Source organism: Anolis carolinensis, chromosome 4 (assembly GCF_035594765.1).
Source record: "Anolis carolinensis isolate JA03-04 chromosome 4, rAnoCar3.1.pri, whole genome shotgun sequence".
NCBI classification, from domain to species: Eukaryota; Metazoa; Chordata; class Lepidosauria; order Squamata; family Dactyloidae; genus Anolis; species Anolis carolinensis.
In genome coordinates, this window is record NC_085844.1 from 27949744 (window position 1) to 27971877 (window position 22134).

At 37.6% G+C, this 22134-nt stretch overlaps 1 protein-coding gene across 6 annotated transcripts in view; it reads left to right on the top strand.

The window, feature by feature from the left end:
* The window catches only part of rnf19a (ring finger protein 19A, RBR E3 ubiquitin protein ligase), a 59435-nt gene that overhangs the window by 19558 nt on the left and 17743 nt on the right, over positions 1-22134 (top strand). For all 6 annotated transcript variants that reach the window (XM_062980132.1, XM_008119477.3, XM_062980133.1 and 3 more), the window contains one exon: positions 19263-20039. In XM_062980132.1, the coding sequence (XP_062836202.1) occupies positions 19423-20039 (617 nt within the window). In that variant the 5' untranslated portion in view covers positions 19263-19422. The remainder of the gene's footprint in view (positions 1-19262; positions 20040-22134) is intronic.

Sequence of the window (22134 nt, forward strand, 5' to 3'; positions counted from 1 at the left end):
TTTTAAAAGCCTAAATGGATTTGGTGTCAATGGATTTTGTTTTTCCTCTAAAATGTGGAGTGAAATGCAGGGCATAGTTTTATAAAATGGCTTTATAACTTTCTTGTTTATCATACAATAGTAGAGTGCCTTAGTGAGGACTTTTAACAGATTAAATTCAGGGTTGTTGTGGGTTGTGTATGGCCATGAAAACACACAACACTGTGATTCTGGCCATGAAAGCCTTCAACAACAGATTACATTCAATTAATTTTGCATGTTTTGTTCATACTACAAATGGTTCTGAACTTGTCTGGGGTGCCCTAGCTTAAGAAAAATTATATAAACTGGTTTTGTTTAGTAGTTATAATAATTTTTGTTTTACAGCATCAAAGGGTACTATCATTATGGTCTCCGTACATATTAATTAATATCTTGAACAAATTAGGCAGTGTGTTATAACAGTAGTCTGGATTTTTGAAGTATTTGTCTTTGCTTTCAGTGTAAACAAAACAACTGTGTAACTAACCATCTGATGAAAAATAATTTCTTTGCAAATTGTTTGCCAACATTTCTCGAGAAGAAAATACTTATGTGGTTAAGGAACAAACTGAATTAGTCGGCAGTGTTTTCTATTGGCATAACATTATTGAATACACTGGTGTTATGCCAGCAGAGCATTTAGTCATTGAGTCATGTTTTTGCTTAATGGTTTTAACCACTAGAGAAGTACACTACCAGACATGGAATACATGCTTTTATGTATCTTTATGCACAGTGCACAAAATAACAACTACATAGCATTCTTTTTTTATAATTTTTTTTAGTATAGGAATAGACGCATTGAAACTATATTTTCATTTAATGTTACATTATATCATTTCAATCTTATTTAATAAGCCTGTTTTAGTTTTATAAAAACTTGTTAAATATGATAACTTTTAAATGTAAGTTAATGCTTCCTGGAGCCTCGGAATTAATAAGAGATAAATTTCAGGTGCCCTAAATAATATACAGAATGACCCCCCATACCTTCATCTAAACCATCAACCATTCTTAATAATTTCTGCTTGTAGAGAAGGTGGATGAACAAACCACATTGTTTAGTTCTCAGAAACCAGAGAAGTAGAAGCATTTGTGTTCAGACAGTTGTTTAGCTATTCATTCTTTCCTTTAGCTGTGGTGCTGTGCCAAACAAACCCAATCTTCTAACATTCTCCCATTGTATAGGCAGTCCCCAAGTTACGAACAAGATAGGTTCTATAGGTTTATTCTTAAGTTGAATGAGTATGTAATAGGCTTGATCGATCCATGAAAAATTTGATTCTAAACTCGTTTCAAAACTAGAGGGGGCATTTTTTCGTTTTTGTTGCTAATAACGAATTTGGCCCCCAAATTTTTTCGAAATTAACGAAAATTCGTTATTTTCGAAATTAATTCGTTAATGGCGGACGCGCATGCGCGGTGGCCCAAAAACAGCCCAAGGGGGGGGGACTTAGGGGGCTCTCCCGCCCTCATTTTTTGAGTGATCTTCTTCAAACTTGGTACAGTGGTAGAACACATTTAACACTGATAGCTCACCAAAATGTGGAACGTTTCCCTTATCCTCTGATTTTTGGCAAATTTTCATAGCTTTTATAATAAACCATTTTTTAATAATTGCAGAAATCTGTTCCTGGTTTGAAAGTCTTATTTCCTGTTAAATTGGGTTGTCTTTACTGTGAAAGTCATTGCTCTACTTCAGAAACTTTGTTTTTGTGGCTGAAACTTTGTTAAATTGGTGTAGTCCCCGGCTGAGACACAAGCAGCCCCGCTTGTGTTTGAGTGCGGTGAAGGGACAAAGGCACCCCCCCTTCTTTCCCCAAAAGGAGTTGTATTTTGTACAGGGAAGTATGGGATATGCAACTCTTTCCCAAACTTGGCTTAGGATTATCAGGAAGCGTCCCCGGCTGAGACACAAGCAGCCCCGCTTGTGTTTGAGAGCGGTGAAGGGACAAAGGCACCCCCCCTTCTTTCCCCAAAAGGAGTTGTATTTTGTACAGGGAAGTATGGGATATGCAACTCTTTCCCAAACTTGGCTTAGGATTATCAGGAAGCGTCCCCGGCTGAGACACAAGCAGCCCCGCTTGTGTTTGAGAGCGGTGAAGGGACAAAGGCACCCCCCCTTCTTTCCCCAAAAGGAGTTGTATTTTGTACAGGGAAGTATGGGATATGCAACTCTTTCCCAAACTTGGCTTAGGATTATCAGGAAGCGTCCCTGGCTCGGATCCCTTGTTTCCAAAAACACTTTTGCGTGGAAAAAAGAAAGGAGAAATCCCACCCCGCCCGCAAGAGGAAAAATGGCGCAGCAGAAAAATTGCTGCGCCAGGAAAAAAACACCCACAGGACAGCCCTTTGCAAAAACAAAAGAAAAAGAAAGACCCAACTAACACACACCACCCAAACTCAGCCAGCCACCCCACCTTTTCTCCCGGTCTTCACACAGCCATGCTGTGACGCAGCAATCTTTCCTGCCTGCCAGTGCCTGCACCAAAATCTCCCTTCCACCCTCTCCAAAATTCTCAGTGCGACTGAGCCACGAGGCGTGTGCACGCTCAGGACGTCCTACCAGCCCCTCCCCCTGGTTAAACGTGCTCTCTGATTGGCCACAAGGTGCAAACAACACGCTAGATTGCCCCAGTGGACTTAAACAAGTTTGGATGATTTGCCAAAGCATTTTTTAAAAACGAAAAAAAAGGCGCCATAACGGAAAACGGCCAATCGCGGTTCGAAACCGCGATATCCAGGCGTGTGGACAACCAAGGTTCGATATTGCTTCAAAACAAACGAAAATAACGAATCAATAACGGTAAACGGGGAAAACGAATTATTTGAGCAAGCCTAGTATGTAAGTTGGAACAGGTAAATTTGTAAAGTGTAACTCTAGACCTATATCGTATATATGTATATGTGTGCGTGTGTGTGTGTGTGTGTATACACAAACAAACAAACAAACTTTGAATATCATAGGGAAGGGCTAACACCCCTGCGATTTTTGTTTTGCTGTCTGTGCCCTTGTTCAGAAGACTTAACCCCACTTTCTGTCCCTGTGATAATTGGATTTTGAAAAAAAAAAGGCTTATTGTGGGAACAAGGATTGGTGATAAAGCTTCAGGTGAGACACCTTTTCTCTATGATAACTCTTTCAGGAATAAATTTTGCTTCCTAGAGGTAGATTTATCTCACTTCCTGTTGTCTCACCCCCAATCTTAACAGTGAGTCGTTTTCGTTTGTAAGTCAGATGCTTATAACTCAGGGACTGCTGTTACTTTGGATTATTTACATTAAAGGAGCTATAGATGCCATTCTCTTAGGTTTATCTCACTGTTTTAGGTGTATGATTATGATAATGCAAAGTATCAATTTTTTCTAAGTGGGATATATTTTCAGGATTCTTTTTCAGTAAAAAAGCAAACCCTTCTCATTTCATTTCTTGTATTCTGGGTATCATTACACTATAACTGAAAGTGAAATATTTTGCCCAGTCTTTACAATTAAAAACATCCAATCAGGGCCTTTTTTATTATTCCTCTATCTATTTCTGTTTTGTAGTATAGCTTTCCAGAACAGTTTTTCATGGACAGTTCATTGAACATCAACCAGGAACATAATTTACTAACATTTAAGGCCAAAATAGGATGTAGACAAAAACAAGAGTTCTTTGAATTGCGACTCATAGAAGATTTTTTTTGCAACATAAACTGTGAAGTAGAGATGCGTGATATTTATTTATTTATTTCCATCATTTCTATGCCGCCCTTCTCACCCAAAGGGACTCAGGGCAGCTCACAATCTGGCAAAATTCAATGCCGGTGTACAGTACAAAAAATAAAACATAAGCAATTAAAACAATCGATTTAGTACAATCCAATAAATACATTTAAAACAGTACAATAAAAATACTTAAACCATTCGTCCACAAAAACCTTGCACGTAAACTTTAATCCGGACCGAGTTAAAGCCAACATAATTCATTCATTAAACGCTTGTTCACAAAGCCAGGTCTTCATATACCCTCCCAAGGTCACAGCATGTGAGACTTTTGAGATTAATAAGCTGAAGATATGGTTGCCTGCTGCTATTTGGGATATTATTATGGAAAATATGAAACCTTAGGAATCATGGCATCCAATCACATGGCATTGCTGCCTCACAGGCGTGGCTGGTGGGGACGAGGGACAGGGCCTTCTCGGTGGTGGCTCCTCGGCTGTGGAACTCCCTCCCCAGTGATATCCGGCAAACCCCATCCCTCCTGGGATTTAGAAGCAAACTAAAAACTTGGCTCTGCGCCCAGGCATTCAGCGAATAAGCTCATTGGCTGATGTAATCGGGTCGCATATCTGTAATTGTAGCAGTAGTGAATGACAGGATGGTGCAATATCGCTGCCTTGCAGCGTTTTAATTTTTGTATACTTTTTATCATGTTTTTATCATGTTTTTATCATGTTTTAATTGTTTTGTTTTATAGTATATTTGTTGCTGGTCCTCGTGGCAGAATGTAAGCCGCTCAGAGTCCCCTCGGGGAGAAGGGCAGGGTATAAATGCATGTAATAAATAAATAAATAAATAATAAAGCACAGATGAGTCTGAAAAATATTCTGTGGACTCACAAAGTACTTGAGGTTTGACAATGGGAATAGAAGGGCAATGCATAGAGTTGCTTAGAAATGTGTTACTTTTCAGAATTTGTTGATAGTGTTGATGAGTTTTGCATGTACTACATCAGGTTCTAACTTCTGATAAACAGTTGGTTGAGTTCAAAGGTAAATGCATATTCTGAGCAAACTAGAAGTGATGGTGTAGAAAGGTTGCAATGCTAAGACCACACATCTCTAATCTTACATGGGCAAGCACTCCAAATACCATGAGGACCCACTCTATTAACAACGCTAGGGGAAACATATTTGCACACTGGTTTCTGTTTGATTAGCACTATTGCCAGTTTTAAAGATTAATGTCCATTGGTTCCATTTGACAGAATGAGTCACAAATCTCCTCTTTTACTTTTGCAGTAGGGCAGTGGATAAGAAAATTAGTGAACAGTACACTGCATATGGGAAATCAGATTGCATTGCAGTATCTAAATGATGTGCTGTGATTGTCTGGAGAGCAGTTGGTACATAAAACAGACCTACATTGTGAGACATTTTCCCGAGCAGTGACTACCTTATATACAAATGTATACGTCTAGACAATTTAGTCAAAAAATCGACCAAAAAAATCTTATATACTGATCCATGGGTCAGTATAAGTACTGTACCCTTACACTTACCAAAAAAGGAACAGTCCCCTTCTCTGGGTGGCAAAAGGCAAGAGTTTAATTCATCTTGAAAAAATCTAAAAGATGCACTGGCTCGTCTGTTCCTTCCAGCATCGTACTGCTTCTGCTTTTTTGGATGCCTGGGTGGGAAAATGACTCCCTGATGCAAAACTGAAACTTTATCCTCTTGTCAGAATTAACCTCAATTTATCCATGCGTCATATCAAAGTCTATTATATTGGCATCCAAACTTGCCCTCAAGTTAATACATGTCTACTTATGCATGAGTATATATAGTATTTTGTTATAGGGGTCAGAATTATATCATGCCATTATTAATTCTAAATCTTTCTACAAATTTCCAAAAATGCCGTAGCTATTTATCTTTATGACCAGATTTCATTTTTTCATCAGAATTTTGGGGGTTTTTTTCTCAATTGTGAAGAACAGTAGTAGTATTTGTTGGACACAGAAATTATTATGATTCAATTTTTTCAGGAAAAGTCCTATTGGTTCTTCAAAACATATATCCTGCATCACCTGAACATGTGTTTTCTGGATGTGGATATTTGGGTATCATGGAATAACCCAGAATCTATGTCCACAAACATCCTGTTGATATGGAGTTTTATAAAGAACATTGGCATTTCCATGATACTGGAAAATAACCCAAGAGTTTAAACCCTTAAGGATGAAGGTTGCGCTACCTACCTGACAGCAAGCCCTGTTGAGTCTAGTAGAATTTCTTCTCAAGTATGTTAAACATTTTGGCTGATGCGCACCAACAAAGGGTTACTTGAAAATACTTAATACTGTATCATAAAGAAATTTAATTTGCCAGAAGTTTCCCAAAAGATTTTGGGATTTGCACATTAAGCTGTAATGACCCTTGTAATGAATTATGCTGGTAGCACAGGAATTACCGTATATAGTATAAGCCGATCCGAATATAAGCCGAGGCACCTAATTTTACCACAAAAAAACTGGGAAATCATTGACTTCAGTATCAGCCGAGGGTGGTAAATTTCAGAAATAAAAATATATACCAATAAAATTACATTAATTGAGGCATCAGTAGGTTAAATGTTTTTGAATATTTACATAAAGCTCAAATTTAAGATTAGACTGTCCAACTCCGATCAAATCATTATTCTCATCTTCTTCAATGTAAATGTGCTTATGTATCCTTTTAATAATAATAGAGTAAAATAATAAATGTATTATTAATAAAAATAGAGTAAAAGAAATGTAATAGTAGCAACAATAATAGAGAAAAATAATAAATGTAATAATACCAATAAAAATAGAGAAAAATAATAAATGTACCATATATTCTCGAGTATAAGCTGACCCAAATATAAGCCAACCAGGACCCTCATCCAAGTATAAGCTGAGGTTTTTTTTTTTCAGTCTTAAAAAAAGGGCTAAAAAACTAGGCTTATACTCGACTATATACAGTACCTGTTTTTCATATCCAGTGAGTATACGGTAGTGTAAATCGGTTTGTCAAATTAGTCTGTGGAAAGTATTATTTGTGGTATACATTACTGTAATGTCAGCCACAACCCCAGATGGCCTTGCCCAAGTCATACTCTCTCAGGGTCCTTCCAGACAGGCCCTATATCCCGGATTTTCTGCTTTAAACTGAATTATATGAGTCCGCACTGCCAGATAATCTGGGATAAACAGAAAATCTGGGATCAGATAGTGGGATATAGTGCCTGTCTGAAAGAGTCCTCAGCTTTTAAGGAAGGCAGTTGCAAGCCTCAGTATAAATCTTGCCAAGAAAAGTGGCCATAAAAAGGAGTTGACTTGTTGCATAACAATATCATATATATTCAGTGTTCTACCCTTTATTTTATTTATTTATTTATTTATTAGCTACATTTATATCCCGCCCTTCTCACCCCGAAGGGGACTCAGGGCGGCTTACAAGTCATATGTACATACAATATATTATTTGTACAGCACAATATAGGCATTATATATTGCTATATTGTGCTATAACACTATATTGTAATATTGTTAGTAATATTACATGTAATAAAAATATACCATTATAATAATGTATTATTATTATGATTATTATATTGTATTACATTATAATATTACTATATGCATATACAATATATTATTAGTATAGTATAATATGATTATTATATATTATTGCTAGCTGTGCCCGGCCACATGTTGCTGTGGTGAAGTATGGTGGTATGGGAAATAAATTATCTTATATTATCTGCTTAGAACTGGATTATATGAGGCCCCTTCTACACAGCTGTATAAAATGCACACTGAAGTGGATTATATGGCAGTGTGGAGTCAAGATAATCCAGTGCAAAGCAGATAATATAAGCTTATAAATGGGTTATATAGCTGTGTGGAAGGGCCTTGAGTCTGCACTGCCATATAATCCAGTTAAAATCAGATAATCTGTATTTTATAGGCAGTGGGGAAGAGGCCTAAGTGAGGCCTAACTCTGCCTGTCCCTGGGCTGAGTGGGTTGCTAGGAGACCAAGTAGACGGAGCTTAAACTTCTAACTGGCAGGAATTGGCTAAAAACAATTATTCCTCTCCCTCTAATTAGGACTTAATTTTTCTTTTCTTTTTGTTGTATGAATGTAGAGGCATGGATGAGGGGTTGTGCTGCCAAGTTTAGTGTTTCTGGGATGTGTAGTTTTGTTGTTTTGTCCTAGGCCGAAATTTCATTACCTATATATATATATATATATATATATATATATATATATATATATATAGTTATATGGACACAGGAGACATAGTGGAATGATGTCTTCCTGTCCCCTTCTTCATTTTGGCTCAGAATGGCAGTTATTCCTTGGGGGTGGGGGGCTCCCATCTGATGACATAGGAGACATGGTGGAATGATGTCTTCCTGTCCCCTTCTTCATTTTGGCTCAGAATGGCAGTTATTCCTTGGGGGTGGGGGGCTCCCATCTGATGACATAGGAGACATGGTGGAATGATGTCTTCCTGCCCCCTTCTTCATTCTGGCTCAGAATGGCAGTTATTCCTTGGGGGTGAGGGTGGTTAGTGATATTCAGCCCCCCAAGCCCATTATCAGCATAGTAGATAAAATGTAAAACTTTGCATAGATATAAGCTTCCATGAATGACAGTTAAAGATTCCTCCTTCTAATCTTAGACATAACCCAATACTGTAAGTACATTTTAAAATTTGGGAGATATTTGTACGAATAGGTGGTTGGTATTCCCTTTTTGGCCCATGTCACTTAACCAAATTGATACAGATACATAATTTGGTAGAAGTACATTTTCAAATCAAAGTTACAAAAAATAATAGCTCCCTGCAATGAAATGTCAAAAGGAAATATAAAATGCATATATTTTCCAAATAGTAGATTGCTATCAAATCTTTTTTTAAGGTTCAGGTCAGATCCAACCGTGTGAAGCCCATTGTTAACAAGCAATAAAATATTTGCTATATTTTTGCTTATACGATTTTTAAAGCTATGATATAGTAAGCTGGCAGAGAGACTGGGGATCTTTTCTGCCTCCTCTGCTACTTTAGTTGATACTGCTCTGCTGTGAGCATGGAAACAAAGTGAACTCGTAAAGGAAGGATGTGGTCTATGCCTTCTGATTTTCTGAGCTGGACACGCATGAAGGGGGTTTGCCTCTTGTATACCCTCAGTAGAAATCCTTGGATGCCTACATGCTTGATAAGCGTCTGTTCTACCTCTGAAGCATATAAAATCCATTCGTCTGTACAGATGGGAATTGGGTTGGAAAGTTGAGTCAATATAGAATGATTAATTATCCCTTATCCTGAATTCCGAAATCCAAAATCCTCCAAAATCATTCATATGGGTGGCTGAGAGAGTAACACCTTTGCTTTCTGTTGGTGCAGTGTACAGAAACTTTATCTCATGTACAATTTAAAAATATATTGTGTACTTCCAAGCTATGTGTATAAGGTGTACATGAACCATAATAATTTTGTGTTAAGGCTTGGGACCCTTTTCCAAGATATCTCATTATGTATATGTAAAGATTTCAATTTTTTAAAAAAAACATTTTTGGATAAGATGTAATTAACCTACATCTCTGCTTAGTTATATCAATTGGTTTCTATGCTACATATGGAAGGAGTTTCATTTCCTCTGCAGTCATGAAGGCTGAACATGTGAGTAAAGGAAGAAAATAATTCTGTTCTTTCTTTATTAATTACTAACAGCTTGCTGTTTGGAATTCCTAGTAATGAATTGTAAGCAGGCAAGTGGTTTAAGATGGAAACCTCTTGATATTAATTATGAGAAAATTTGGGCTGTCTGCTTGGCAATATATTTATTTATTTAATTCTGTTCCAGTGATTTCCATCAATTATTTGCCTACTGTCTTTTTGGTGATAAACAATAAGACATAAAATTTATAGTGATCCTCTTAATAAAATAATTTCTTCTCAAGGCCGAATCTCATGTCTTCCAATGCATATGTTTTAAGTTTAACTGTTGTAGTCTGAGCCATTTCCTGTTTTTCAGCTGTTCTGCTGCCAAAAGTAGAAACCAGCTATTCTTCAGGCCTTCAAAAGACTTTCCAAGTAGTTATAAAGCACTGTTAATTGTGAACAACTTTTTTTGCAAATTGTCTTCCAGTTTTTAAATGCTCAGTGGAATGAGATACACTTGAACTCTGGACTAATACCTAAGTGCTAGAATAAAACTGCTGAGTGCAGGTTAAGAGACCTAACCTTTGTCCCTCGAGTATTTTAACCCCTGAAATACATGCCTGTGGTATTTGTACTCTAGCACTTTTTCTCAGAGTTTTGAAATACTCCCTCTCAACAGCCTTGAGTTCAAAAGTTTATCTTGTGGAACCTGATAAATTTATCTTTGTGTATTGTGTATGTAGGTAGAGTTTGCTGTTACCTTGGACAATCTATATATTTGTGTAGTAATCCCACACAGTAAGAAGAAGAAATATGCCACTGGTTACCATTTAAGGACATATATACTTGACCCTCCACATTTGCGGATTTGACTTCTGTGGATTTGATTAACAGGTTGTCTCTAAGAATCTTCAGATCTTTCAGGGCATCTCTATGGTCATCATCCACCAAACATCGTTCTGGAAAATCTAGAGATTCCTAGAGAGATGTTCTCTCAGGCTAGTGCTGTTTTTATTCATGGTTTTCCCATTTATGTGGAGATCCTGAACCCCAAGCCCCAGTGAAAGTGGTGGGACCTATTATATAGGAAAATGCAGGAACACTTGAAAATTGTCTTTCTTTTCTTTTAATGCCCCCACTTCATTTATATTTTAGACTTTGCTCTGAGGCAGTCATAGAACAAGGAATGCACTAGACAATTAAAAAAAAACATATAGTGGCCCAGGAAACTATTATTTATTTATTATTTATTAAAATGACAAATAATTTTTTTACATACTAGGCCAGTGGTTCTCAACCTGGGGTCCCCAGATGTTTTTGGCTGCAATTTCTGGGAGTTGTAGGACTAAAACATCTGGAGGCCCCAGGTTGAGAACCACTGCACTAGGCCCTCAAAATGAAGCACAATTTAAAACAACTACGCAATAAAATTATAAATATGCTTCACTACAAAAGACAAAACAATATTAACAATACATCAACGCTGTAACAATGCAATTTACCACCCATCTGAAACCCAGTAAGGGTTGAGCAAACTTGACATTCCTTGGAGGAGACCGCCATTTTCTGCTATAAAAAGCCACTGAAACATTGTGTTTATAAATATCTAGTATTGTGCTCAGTGTTCATAGTTTACATATTTATAGGTCTTTCTAAAAATATTGATACATTTGCTATAGTTAACATATAATTTAAAAATCTATCAGCATTAAATAATCTGTTATGTGCTCTTTAGTGTTGTCACAAATTAGTTAAATGCCCTGGTCTGTGTGGGTTAAGCTTGTACTTCTCAAGAGGTTGCATTACTATCATCAGAACTCAGCTGCATGTGACTTTCTTGGTCTGTTTAATCAGTACTCTTTGATCATTGACTGTATTAATTATTCAGTTGAATTACTGTAACTGGCTTTTTTTTCTATTCATGTACATAAAAAAGCCTGAAATAAATCAACCTGGCATTAACATAAAAACAGCGCTTTAAAATAAAAATTAATTGTAGCTGTAGTTGTGTACTATACTTACCTTGTCGGCTACTTTAACTTTTCAGGAAACATGGAATAAAATGTTTTAAATAAAAAAACAAAAATATTGTATACAAAAATGTCAAATAAAATCCAGTGTTATCAATTCTCCCATGAAATAGCAACAGTTGTTACCCATATATACTTTAAAGCAGGGGTCCCCAAATTACAGCTCATGGGCCACATGTGGCCCCTCAAAGCCATTTATCCAGCCCCCGCTATGGTGGCCCCCTTCTCCACTGAGGAAGGCACATGTGTTTTGCACCTCTTCCTCCTCCCTCGCCCCACGCGCACCTTTCTCACTGCTGCCAAGAAGGCGCACACAGGGCGAGAGAGGAGGGAAAGGCGCATGCACGAGCCTTTGCAGTACTTCACAAGCCTTTCCCGCCTCCTGCCTCTCACTGCACGAGCCTTTCCCACCTCTTCCCTTCCAAAGCTTTGCTTGTGCTAATAAAGGTATTTTAATTATTATTTAATTAATAATTAATTATTAAGTGCCTGTTTGCTTGTGCTTTTGGTGCACAAAGACAGAAGGGGGTTGGACTAAATGGCCCAAGGGGTCTCTTCCAACCCTCTTTATTATTTTATGATGATGATGATGATGATGATGATTATTATTATTATTAATATTGAGGTTGTATTTGTTCCCGTTTCATTTTTTTACTTCAAAACAAGATATGTGCAGAGTGCACAGGAATTTGTTCATAGTTTTTTAAAAAACTATAGTCCGACCCTCCAACAGTCTGGGGGACACTGAGCTGCCACCCCTGTTTAAAAAGTTTGGGGGGGCCTGCTTTAAAGGACTAGGGAACCTTCTGAAGCAAATAAGGGGTAGTGTGAGGTAATGAGATGATAAGATAGTCATGTTACCATTAACACAATCTTGTTTTTTTTCTCCAGGAAATGGTTGTGCCTTTGTTGCTTTAACTATAACAAATAAGATATGTAACAATAGCTAATATTTACCTAAACAGTTGTAATTTCTGTTTCTTATGTTAGGAAAATCTTATACTTGTTTAGAGTTTAAATGAAGCAGAACAGTCAAGCTATGGAAAAAGCTATTCTTAGTGCAGTAATTTTACTTGAGATCTTTTCTCCTACTAGATTTTTGTTTTTCTTTCTTAGGAAGATGTTCCAGTTGATGTTTCCTTTGTTCCATTTTTGAAGGATATATTGTTTTTGAGATTGTATTTGATTTTATCTTTTACTGGTTTTATGTATGTAATTTTTCCTATTGAGTGTAACTTTATTTAATGCCAGTGATTCTGAAAACCTTATGCAATTGCATGCTTTTACTACATAACTGAAAGTAACTGCTAAATAACAAATGAATCCTTCTTGTTTAAGACAGGCTTGCAGTAACTTTCAATTATTCAAATAATTCAGGTTCTGCCAAGACCTTAAAAGCTGTTGAGCACTTGGCATCTTTCTGGAAATGTGGGGAGAGTTCAGGTTGTCAGAAAATGAAAGAACTGGCATTTTGTCTTGCTGACTCAATATCTTTTTCAGTTTGAAATAAATATTAAAGTCTGAACTGCAAACTGTTCACTAGGTACTAGTATCAAGGATTCCTTGTATAGCAACACATTCAAGAAGGGCTGAGGAGTGTAGTTGTCATTGTGTAGGACAATAGCTACGCAATGGGATTTCTGCTATAAAAGGAAATACAGCAATAGCAATAGGTCAGGTTTTGAAAATCAATTAAAATATCATCTATATAAAATATATAAGCTGCCTTTTAGAATAAACTTTCTCAAAAAGGACTTAATGAAAGAAATCACAAAAAGTAGCAAAACTATCCTAAAAACAGGGTTGTTGTGTGTCTTTCGGGCTGTGTGGCCATGTTCCAGAAGCATTCTCTCCTGACGTTTCGCCCACATCTATGGCAGGCATCCTCAGAGGTCAAAGAACATGAAAGACAAGAGTCAAAGAACATGAAAGGCACTGCAGACTAATTCAACCAGAGAAATCAGCCATAGCAGAGCATTTGATGAACCAGCCTGGACACAGAATACTATTTGAGAACACAAAAATGCTGGACCATTCTAACAACTATCATGTCAGACTACACAGAGAAGCCATTGAAATCCACAAGCATGTGGACAACTTCAACAGAAAGGAAGAAACCATGAAAATGAACAAAATCTGGCTACCAGTATTAAAAAACTCAAGAATCAGAACAGTAAATAAAAAGCAATACTCTGAAAACAGAGGATTTCCAGACATGAATCAACCTAGGGCAGTTAACGACTCTAAACAAAGGATGCCCCAGAGGCAGGAAGAAGACAGCAGATAAGCTTTTCAATGCTAATTAAAGTGATTAACTACACACATTCACACTGACCTCTCTCACCCTAGACTTTCCACAGATATATATTTACCTCTTTGCTTAGTTTTCTCCATACCTCACAACCTCTGAGGATGCCTGCCATAGATGTGGGTGAAACGTCAGGAGAGAATGCTTCTGGAACATGGCCACACAGCCCGAAAGACACAACAACCCTGTGATCCTGGCCATGAAAGCCTTCGACAACACATTATCCTAAAAACAGATTAGCAATAATTTACAGTTTAAATCAAGTATGCACTGTGGCCCTAATACAGGTCTAACTTGTTTTAAAGCAAGATGAACAGTTAAGCTGCTATGGCCCATCTTCACTAACAACAGAGTAACCTCTGGGACAAAATGCAGGCCTGTGACTCTTAACACCATCACCTTTTGTTTGATTTTGTATGATTTTTATTATCTTTGGTTGATGAAGAAATATTAAGTCTGAATAGTGAAATATTTTGGAGCAAGTTGAATTTTTAAATAGCTAATAAGAATCAAAATGATTTTTAATGATTTGGAAGGATATGTTTAGTACCCTTCACTTAAAAAAAACATAAGAAGTAGGAAGAAATGGGAAGAAAAAAACATTGTATATGGCAGTACTTTGTGACTAACTAGATTCTTTTTAGAATGAGATTTCTTGGATACTAAACCAGATTTAGTACAGAGTGATAATACAGGGGCCAGAATATCACCCCCCGCAGCATTAGATGCTCTTCCTTCAATTTGACATACATCAATGCCTCTGTACATTATACACTAGACAAACAAGATAGCCTGTATGCAAAAGAATAAATAGACACAAATCTAACTTTAGAAATAGCAATACCATATAACCAGTTCCAGAAGTTTTAAACTTTCCTGAGTTTATACGTCAACCACATCTTGGACAAGAAAATTACACAGGAATCAGTGAGAACTTTTGCCAATGGTGAATGAGTTCTGTGCTTGTACCTTTTGACTCAGTTGCTTCTGCTTCAATGGACGTGGTTAAACAACCTGGAGTTGCTTTGGCAGTATGTGTATTTCATATGGAAATTTCCCTTCTCTGTTTTTCCCCTGCCAGTAAGTGAGGCTAAAAAGAAGTCTTGGGTTCTTTCTCCGATTTCATGGTAGGGAAGAAACCGAAAGACAAACTGACAACTTCTAGACTATCCAGTAAACAAACTACAGAGCAAAGTTCCTTGGTTGCTCCACCCTGCCATCCTGAAAACAGCCAGTCTGGTTTGATTTTGGAAACAAAACAGGGTTGGGACTGCTTTTTACCAAGGCTAGGAAAGAATACTACCTAAAACACTGCAGAACTGATGCCATTCAGAGCTGATGATACTGCACTAAATTGGCCAGTGACATTTATTCCTGTTCCAGATGTCTGGAGTGTGTGCAATGATGGTTTTCAAACTTCTCCCTCTCAATTCCAGTGGTGTTGTCTGATCTTTTTGGCTAATATAATTCTAATTCCAGTAATACATTCCAAATTGTCCTTGACTGTGATGCGTACTGTAGTTTGTGTTACACTTAAATGTGGCTTGCTTGTACCTTGAGAGACAGTTCACATCATACGTTTTTGGTAGTGAAAGAATACCCAGCTGTGCCTTCAGGGTGCCTTCATTTTAGTTAACATATTGATTATATACTACCCATTGTGACCAGATTTGTCTGCATTATCAGATAATGAGTTAGATCTAAATCACGTCAGTAATGTTTCAGAATCATTGCCATTAGTTGGATTTAATCTCTTCACAACTAACTTGTTCCATTGTTGTTAATAGAGTTAAAACATAATTTATCTGATCTGGATCCAATAGAGCATTTGTCATGTTCCAGTACATGCAGTTTGTTTATATGAATATAAATGCAGTTTGAGTACATGACATCATTGATTTGTTCTTCCACTAGTTTTTCAAGACAGTGTAACATGCATGTGTGTATGTGCACACGTATTTTAGTGTTTACATCTTCATTACTTCTCTTAATTTTTTGTCTTTGCATTGTTTGTAAAACAATGTTAAAAGTAAGGGAGTGTGCATAGACAATGCAAGTCAAGGAAGTAGCGAATTGATTACTTACAGTCTCACATTTTTGTTACACTGTTTTGGTGATTTTTTAATAATGTTGTTCTAAGGTTTTCATGTTGGGAACTTGTGTTTCTTCTACATTCCTATCTAGAATATGGAGATGCAGGTTGGTAAGGATGATTATTTTGTTCTTGTAAATTAGGATCTAGTTCAGGGACAGGCAAGCCTGTAGCCGGGGGGGGGGGGGGTGTTAGGGGTTCAAACCACCCCCAAAATTTTTCAGGTTAAAAAAAAAAACCTGCTTTACTCATGAATTTTAACTGGTTAACCAAATCCCCATGCTAAGTCTATGAGACGCAAAAAATTAAGAGTCCCTCCAGGCACTATCTCAAGCAGATATTGACAGGTCTGTAGCCGGGGGCAGGGGGGGGTGTCAGGGGTTCAACTCACCCCCCAAATTTTCAAACCCCCCTCTGAAATTTTTTCCTGGCTACGGCCCTGGGACAGGCAACTATGGGAGACTAAGGAGCTGAATTGGCCCCCAGGAAATCTTAGAAGGTAGTACTTCCCTTCATGCTGTCTTGCAAAACAAAACAAACCATTTTCACCCTCATGCTCTCAAACACTCTCTAGGGCACTGCTTCCTAAACTGAGGGTCCCAAGGATGAGCGAAAAAAGGTTTAGGAACCCCTGCTCTAGGAAGCATGAGGGCATTCTCGCCATATTTGGGGGTGGGGTGTGTGTGGAGGTAGTCCTCCTGGGCCTCTAGACAGCATTTTGAGTCAAAATCGTTGTTGTTGTTGTTATTGTTATGCAAATTTTTGTTCCATGCTGGGTGTTATTCAGGATTGCAGTCATATTGGGAATGTCCTCCACACTTCCTGGAAGTCCTTTTGGGTAATTTGAAGGAAAAAAATGGGAGCTACATGTGGCCTGCATTCTACATTTGCCAACATCCGATCTAGACCACTACTTTCATTTACTGTTTTTGTCTTATTTGCTCTTTTCTCCAACTTAGCTTTTATAGGCTTAAAAGTGGTTTTCACAAAAAACTTCTATGTATATGTATTCCATCAAAGCTTAAAATAGCCAGAAAATGATATTAGTCAACATTCCACTTGTTTTAAAGAGGTTTGGACCATAAAATACCAGAAATTATTCTCTGTTGTTGTTGAATGCCTTCATGTAATTTCTGATCTATGGCAACCTTTTATTTTTAAAGAAATGTCAAAATAAAAAGTTGTTAATTGGAGTAATGCAAATGGAAGCTTGCCTGTAGTTGGGTAGATAACTAGTTAATTTGCTAACACCACACAATATTCTAAAGCTTGTTCTGTGTTTATCTGAATGCAGCTTTATACACTTGTGGTTAGATAGTCATACAACCTTCCAACAGTTATCAGGTTTTAGTAAACCAGCACACATGGATTTGTCTACCATCTTATTGACCACCCTACAGTTAATAAGTGCCAGTGATAATGCCTTCTCAGTATAAGGAAGCAGAAGTCAAGCATCCTTCCATTGCTCCAGGACACAGTTCCAGCGGAAAGTCTCCTTATACCTAAAATCTAGTGCCTTTGAAGATATCAAAGACCCCAGAAGCAGCAGGTTCTTCTGTCTTGTTTATATCCGCCACTATAACTGAACCTTGTAACTATGAATTAAGGTTTTTGGTTAATGTTTTCTCCTTTTTCTAATCTCTTTACTTTTGTGTTCTTAGATTGTAAAACTAGGATATTGCAGTCTACTGGTGTAATGGTTTGTTTGGCTAGTGTTGCATTTTTTGCTTGGTTGCTCAATGTCTGCAAGAAAAGGCAGGCAAATACCATTGTTTGGAGAACAATGAAGAAGACTTCAAACAGCCAATTTCTTCAAGTGGATCCTTGGCACCAAGGTCTTTTTGGAAGGCTGTCTTAGAAAATTCCCACTGCCATGCAGTAAATGGTTTTTCCAAGGCATTCTTTCTCAAATATCTTGGTTATCATGACCTATCTGAAAGCAAGGCTTTGGAGAAATAGGATGCCTGAAGCTATCAACAGTGAAGATGACATTGCATGCCTTCCTTCGTAATCTTTCCCCATTTCCTATTGCCATGTTACTGTAGTTCTGTTGTTTAGATCCCCAAAAAATTCTGGCCTAAGTGGGGACTGTCTTTTTCCTTAATTTTTGTAAGCTGATGTGAGATTGTTTTAGTCTGATAGATGGATTAAACTATTTTAAATAGGAACATAGCTCTCTTGCATCTGAAAAATGAACACATCCTGCTACAGCAGACAAAAGAATTGAGGATTTTGGTGGGAAACGTGGTATGGCATGTGGCAAAGCTACTGCCAAAAAAGCCGTGTGTAATAACACTAGAAGGTTCTGAATGCACTGTGCAGGCACAAGTGACCCCATTTGTGCAAGTTTATAGATGAAAACTTGAAAAGCTAGAGTTATGGGTAAACAAACTGATCTTCCAAACTCTGCCTTAACTCAACAATCAGATATCTGCATTTACAGGTTCAACTTTTGCAGATATGATTAATACGTTCCCTAGAAATCTTATGGTCATCAGTGCAATTTCTTGACCACTAGAGGACCTGTAGATTTCTAGAAAGGGCACATTTGTTGGTATATAGATTCTCCAACACAATTCTGTTGTCAATTTCTAGCAGAAGATGACCATAGAATTGCACTGGAGGTATTCTCTTAGGATTTTTAAATTCACATTTTCCTATTTTCAGGAGGATGCTGTGCCTCTAACACCAGGGGATGTGAAGGGCTGAATATATTTAAAGCCTCTTGCAGTGGTTTTGAGGAGGCTTTTTTTTTTTTGCCAATCTTGGATGACTGCTTGGAGGACTGCTCCTTGACTTAAATTGTCCACCACTGTTCTAGATGAAATTGAAATTCCACAAAAGTTTATGAAATTTCAAAAGAGATTAATTGTGTGCTTAAAAATTCTGCAGATGTTTATATTTCAATTTAGACAGTTTTGGATTTTAGTTCATTTTTCTTGAACTTAAATAACATTTACTAAGGCCTCCTCGAAAATTAAAATAATGAACGAATGCATCATGAACTAATCAGAGAAAAGGTTTTTACAGTACTGTCGATTTTGATGGAAAGTAAGAATAGTACCTTCACCATTGCAGGATATGTATTTTTTATTGAGATTTGATCCTTTTTGTGTTAGTCCCTTTGGGGAGATGGGGCGGGATATAAAAATAAAGTTTATTATTATTATTATTATTATTATTATTATTATTATTAGTGCTCTCTATTTTAAAATAAAGACACCTCTGTCTTCTGATGATATCGACTAGCTAATTGACAGAAGTGCAACAGGTGTCTGAAGCAAATTAGATAGGAGCAGAGTTGATAAGGTAATTGTATTGTATTCCTTCTTCGTATGAAATCATTTGAAAATTACAAAGATGTGAATATATGTGTTTCTAACCTGTGCCTTACCTCATTTACAGAATCTTTGAAGAATCCCTGGAATTACATGCTGTGAAGAATTTTGTGCATATACAAGTATGACCTGATGATGCCTAAAATGACTTCAACCCACCTTTCAGGATAACCTGAATATGCTGCTTTTCAATAGTAATTTTATTCTTAAAATGATTAGGGTTGCCCATGTGCTTTGATCAATTTCTAATGAATATTTTAGCCATGAGTTTACATCGGCAAATGGGATCTGATAGAGACCTGCAGTCTTCGGCTTCATCTGTAAGCTTGCCTTCAATTAAAAAGGCACCAAAGAAAAGAAGAATTTCACTAGGATCTCTGTTTCGAAGAAAAAGGGATACAAAACGCAAATCCAGAGATATCAATGGCGGTGTGGATGGGATTGCAAGTATTGAAACTATACACTCAGAAATGTGTACTGACAAGAACTCATTCTTTTCTGCCTATATGTCCCCTGAGAATGGAGCAAACATCTGCAGCAAACAGAGCGGAGACTTTATGGAGTGTCCCTTGTGCCTTTTGCGGCACTCTAAGGAGAGGTTTCCGGAAATAATGACTTGTCACCATAGATCTTGTGTAGATTGCTTACGTCAGTATCTCCGGATAGAGATCTCAGAGAGCAGAGTTAATATCAGCTGTCCAGAGTGTTCTGAGAGATTTAATCCCCATGATATTCGATTGATCCTGAATGATGACATCTTGATGGAAAAGTATGAAGAATTTATGCTTAGAAGATGGCTTGTTGCAGACCCTGATTGTAGGTGGTGCCCTGCTCCAGATTGTGGGTAGGTAGTTATCTTCCTTTCCCTAGTCCTTTCACTATTGTGCATACATTTGTCCTTTTCCGGAAGTATATGGTTCAGGTAATCATATGCCTTTATGCAGTAAATATTCTAATATAATTGTGACATTTTAAAATGTTAACTTGATATTTCTCTGCTTTTTCCTTAGGATTTGAAATGTTTGTTTCTTCCTAGCGAGTGACAGTAGCGAGTTGCTTAATGTCAGAATACTTTTCTTTAAATTGTAAATGCATTGCTTTAATATTAAGCACTTTTCTGTGTTGTCATGAATAACAAAAAGGTTTGTTATATTTGTAAACAAGCATATAGTTTGAGCTGAAGTGTCACATTATCCTATTACCAAGTATAAATGTGTGTAGCTGGGAAATGGGAAATGCATAGATGGCATTAGAGATTTGAACTGAAAAGGTTTTTGAAGAGAATAAGAGGCTCTGAGCCAAGTACTGAGTGCCTTTTCTCTGTAACTGTGTTATGTCTGGAATTTTGAGTGACAGTCATCACTGTACTATATATATTTAGTGTGTCTTTTCAACAATTAAATAAGATCTGAAATTATGAACAAAGCTATGTTTATAGTTCTTTTTATTGTTGCAAATATGGGTGCAATAATGCATGCAGAATAGTTTTTTAATCTAGTTCATGACTTTCAAAACATTTATAGATCAGAATGCATGCTGTTTTGCTGCATATTATAGCTTAAGCACTGCAGATTTCATTTATTAGATTGAGCTATATCACACCTTTTAAATTAGACTATTAAGAATTTTACAATGTATGTAAACCATTATTGAACTACGTTATTGGAACTCAAAATTGAACAGCACAACCTTAGAATATCATACTGGTTTTTTTTTTTTGAAAAAATATTTATTATTGCAAGCTCTTTTTTCTTAGTGTTTGGCATTCCTCCAAAAACTGTTGCCTGGGAGACAGCAAATTCTTTCCTGACTTTGAATTCAGGGAAATGCAAGAGACTTTTTGCTTTACCCTTGTGTTGACTCATAGTGATGTGAGCTTATATAGGGATATCTGTGTGCTCATACATGATCGTTGAGAACAAAGAACATTCTTCTTCCTCATTCACTTAGTCGTTTCCGACTTTTTGTGACCTCTTGGACCAGTCCACGCCAGAGCTCCCTGTCGGCCGTCGCCACCCCCAGTTCCTTCAAGATCAAGCCAGTCCCTTCAAGGATACCATCCATCCACCTCGCCCTTGGTCAGCCTCTCTTCCTTTTTCCTTCCATTTTCCCCAGCATCGTGAACATTAGTTGTAGCTTATTTTCTGTTGACTGGGTTAAACTTTGTGAAAAAACATAACTTGTCTCCTAAATTTGAGAGGCAACTCTGTACATCCTTTTCTGGAAGTAAACCCCATTGAATGCAATACAACATATTATTTATTTATTTATTTATTACATGCATTTATACCCCGCCCTTCTCCCCGAGGGGACTCAGAGCGGCTTACATTCTGCCACGAGGGCCAGCAACAAATATACTATAAAACAAAACAATTAAAACATGATAAAAAGTATACAAAAATTAAAACGCTGCAAGGCAGCGATATTGCACCATCCTCAGTCATTCAATACTGCTACAATTACAGATTTGCGACCCGATTACATCAGCCAATGAGCTTATTCGCTGAATGCCTGGGCGCAGAGCCAAGTTTTTAGTTTCCTTCTAAATCCCAGGAGGGATGGGGTTTGCCGGATATCGCTGGGGAGAGAGTTCCACAGCCAAGGAGCCACCACCGAGAAGGCCCTGTCCCTCGTGCCCACCAGCCGCACCTGCGAGGCAGGTGGGATCGAGAGCAGGGCCTCCCCGGAAGATCTTAAGGTTCTAACGGGCTCATAGGAGGAGATACGTTCGGATAGATAGGCAGGACCAGAACCGTTTAGGGCTTTGTAGGTCAAAACCAGCACTTTGAATTGGGCTCGGTAGCATATCGGCAGCCAGTGGAGCTGGCTTAGCAGGGGGGTTGTACACTCCCTGTAAGCCGCTCCCGTTATTAACCTGGCTGCCGCCCGCTGCACCAGCTGGAGCTTCCGGGCCGTCTTCAAAGGCAGCCCCACGTAGA